Source organism: Aureococcus anophagefferens (assembly GCF_000186865.1).
Source record: "Aureococcus anophagefferens unplaced genomic scaffold AURANscaffold_1210, whole genome shotgun sequence".
Taxonomy (NCBI): domain Eukaryota; class Pelagophyceae; order Pelagomonadales; family Pelagomonadaceae; genus Aureococcus; species Aureococcus anophagefferens.
This window is the reverse complement of record NW_008706307.1, coordinates 1-1,908: the sequence shown is the minus strand read 5'-3', so window position 1 is coordinate 1,908 and position 1,908 is coordinate 1. Positions and strand designations below refer to the sequence as shown.

Genomic DNA, 1,908 nt, shown 5'->3' with positions numbered 1-1,908 from the left:
GGCCCGCGTCGCCCGCGGCCGCGACCGCGAAGGCCGCCGCGGCGCCGTCGGTGCCGTGCGCGGCCCGCACGGCCGCGACGAGCTCCGCCTTCTCGAGGTACGCGCCGGGGTCGAGGCCCGACGCCGCCGCGAGCGCCTTTAGTCGTTTGACGCCGAGCCCCTTCAGGTACGCGCCGACGTCCGCCGCCGCGGGCCGCAATTCCCCGTGGTCCTCGCCGTAGCGCCGGAGTCGCCGCGTCATGAGCGGCGCGGCCTGGCCCGCGAGGCGGTTCACGACGGACTCGACGCGGTGCTGCGCGGCGTCGGGGTCCTCCGCGCCGGCCGCGCCGCCGTCGGCCGCGACGGAGAAGACGAGCGCGCCCTCGCCGCCCCGCGCGTCGGCGTCAAAGTCCACGTCGACGGCGACGCGGCACGTCGGGCACGACGCCTGGCCCCTCGCGTTGAACGACGACGCCAGGGCCCGGTCCCAGCAGCGAAAACAATAAGCCACGGCGCAGGCGCAGGGCAGCGCGACGACGTCGCGCGCGTCGAGCGGCTCCATGCAGATGGCGCACTCGCTGCCGTCGTCGAACTCGGCCATGGGTCGCGGCGGCGGGCGGCGTCCGGCGCCGGGCGAGTGCGACGCGGCGGCGCGCGGCGTCCGGCGCCGGGCGAGTGCGACGAGTCTGTCGAGTGGCAGCGTCGAGCGAACCGAGTCTGTCGAGTGGCAGCGTCTCCGCGCGACGGCCTCGCCCCACCTTGCGGAGCGGCCGTCGAGCAGCACCTTCTCGATTGAGATTGGCATTGCCCTGCAAGTTACACTTAACCTACAGGCTTAGCAGGTGGCGAGGACGTAGTTGCCCTTGGCCTTCTTCCCGACGCCGACGTCGGTCGCGGCGTCGGCCTCGGTCCAGCCGCTCCGGTCCGACCAGTCCGGGCACCAGACCTTGTCCTCCGCGCCGGCGCGGTACGCGAAGCACGCGGACTTGGCGCCGTCGCACCAGTCCGAGGCCGTGCCTCGCGCAAGCGCCATCATCGTCACTCTTGCCCGCGCAAGAGCGCCATCATCACTTGCCTCAACATGCTTCGACGCCTGCTTCGTTTCGTGGATTTTGTGGCAATTCTGCGACGATTCCGTGCGACGAACGTGCGACGAAGAACGACCAACTCGAGCCGACGCTTTGAACGACGCTTACGCCATGTCCAAGCGCAAATATCCTTGCCCCTGCCTCAATCCTGATTGCAAAGCCATCTCCCGGGCGATGACGAAGGTCTCCCACAAGTGCCAGACGTATTCGACGGCGGCCGAGGCCGAGGCCGCCGGCATGAAGATGGCGTCGACCAACCGCGGCTCGCGCACGAGCAACAGGTCCGGCAAGTCCGGCGCGAGCGGCGGGCGCAACGCCAAGACGGACAAGGAGATCAAGGCGAGCGTCGCCGGGTTGAAGGAGCCGTGCGCGCGCGTGAAGGTCGTCATCGGCATCGTCGATTCCGCGCTCGGGGACGTCACCGCGTGCCTCTACCCCCAGCCCGGCGAGACGCCCGCGGCGAAGGAGGTGCGCATGAACCTTTACCTCGTGCTCGACTACGCGCGCAAGGGCCTCGTGGGCCTCCACCTGGACTACGAATACCACATCATGAAGAAGGACTCGCCATTGCGGCGCGAGTCCATGGTCCCGGGCCACCCGCGCTACATCCAGGGCGACACGCTGCTGCGCAAGCTCTGGGACGCGTCGGCCTGCGTCTGCGCGTTCAAGTCGGACGCCAAGCCCACGCGGCTCTTCCGCGACGTCGTCCCGGAAGGCGAGGACGAATCGGTCAAGGCGAGCGAGGTCCCGAAGACGAGCGTCCTCTCGAAGACCGTCGTGCGGGCGTCGCTCGACAAGGTCTTCGAGGACTACTCCGTCGTCTTCGTCCAGGGCCACAATC

The 1,908-nt window shown here is 69.8% G+C and overlaps 2 protein-coding genes across 2 annotated transcripts; one reads left to right on the top strand and one right to left on the bottom strand.

The window, feature by feature from the left end:
- Positions 1-25: 25 nt before the first annotated feature.
- On the bottom strand, positions 26-580 carry AURANDRAFT_69252 (hypothetical protein; the record flags this gene model as incomplete). The annotated part of the gene is made up of 1 exon (XM_009045012.1): positions 26-580. A coding segment is annotated over one exon (555 nt), but the record flags the coding sequence as incomplete, so codon positions are not given.
- Positions 581-1,241: 661 nt separating this feature from the next.
- AURANDRAFT_69251 (hypothetical protein) lies at positions 1,242-1,892 on the top strand (the record flags this gene model as incomplete). Its single annotated transcript, XM_009045013.1, has 1 exon — positions 1,242-1,892. A coding segment is annotated over one exon (651 nt), but the record flags the coding sequence as incomplete, so codon positions are not given.
- Positions 1,893-1,908: the final 16 nt, after the last annotated feature.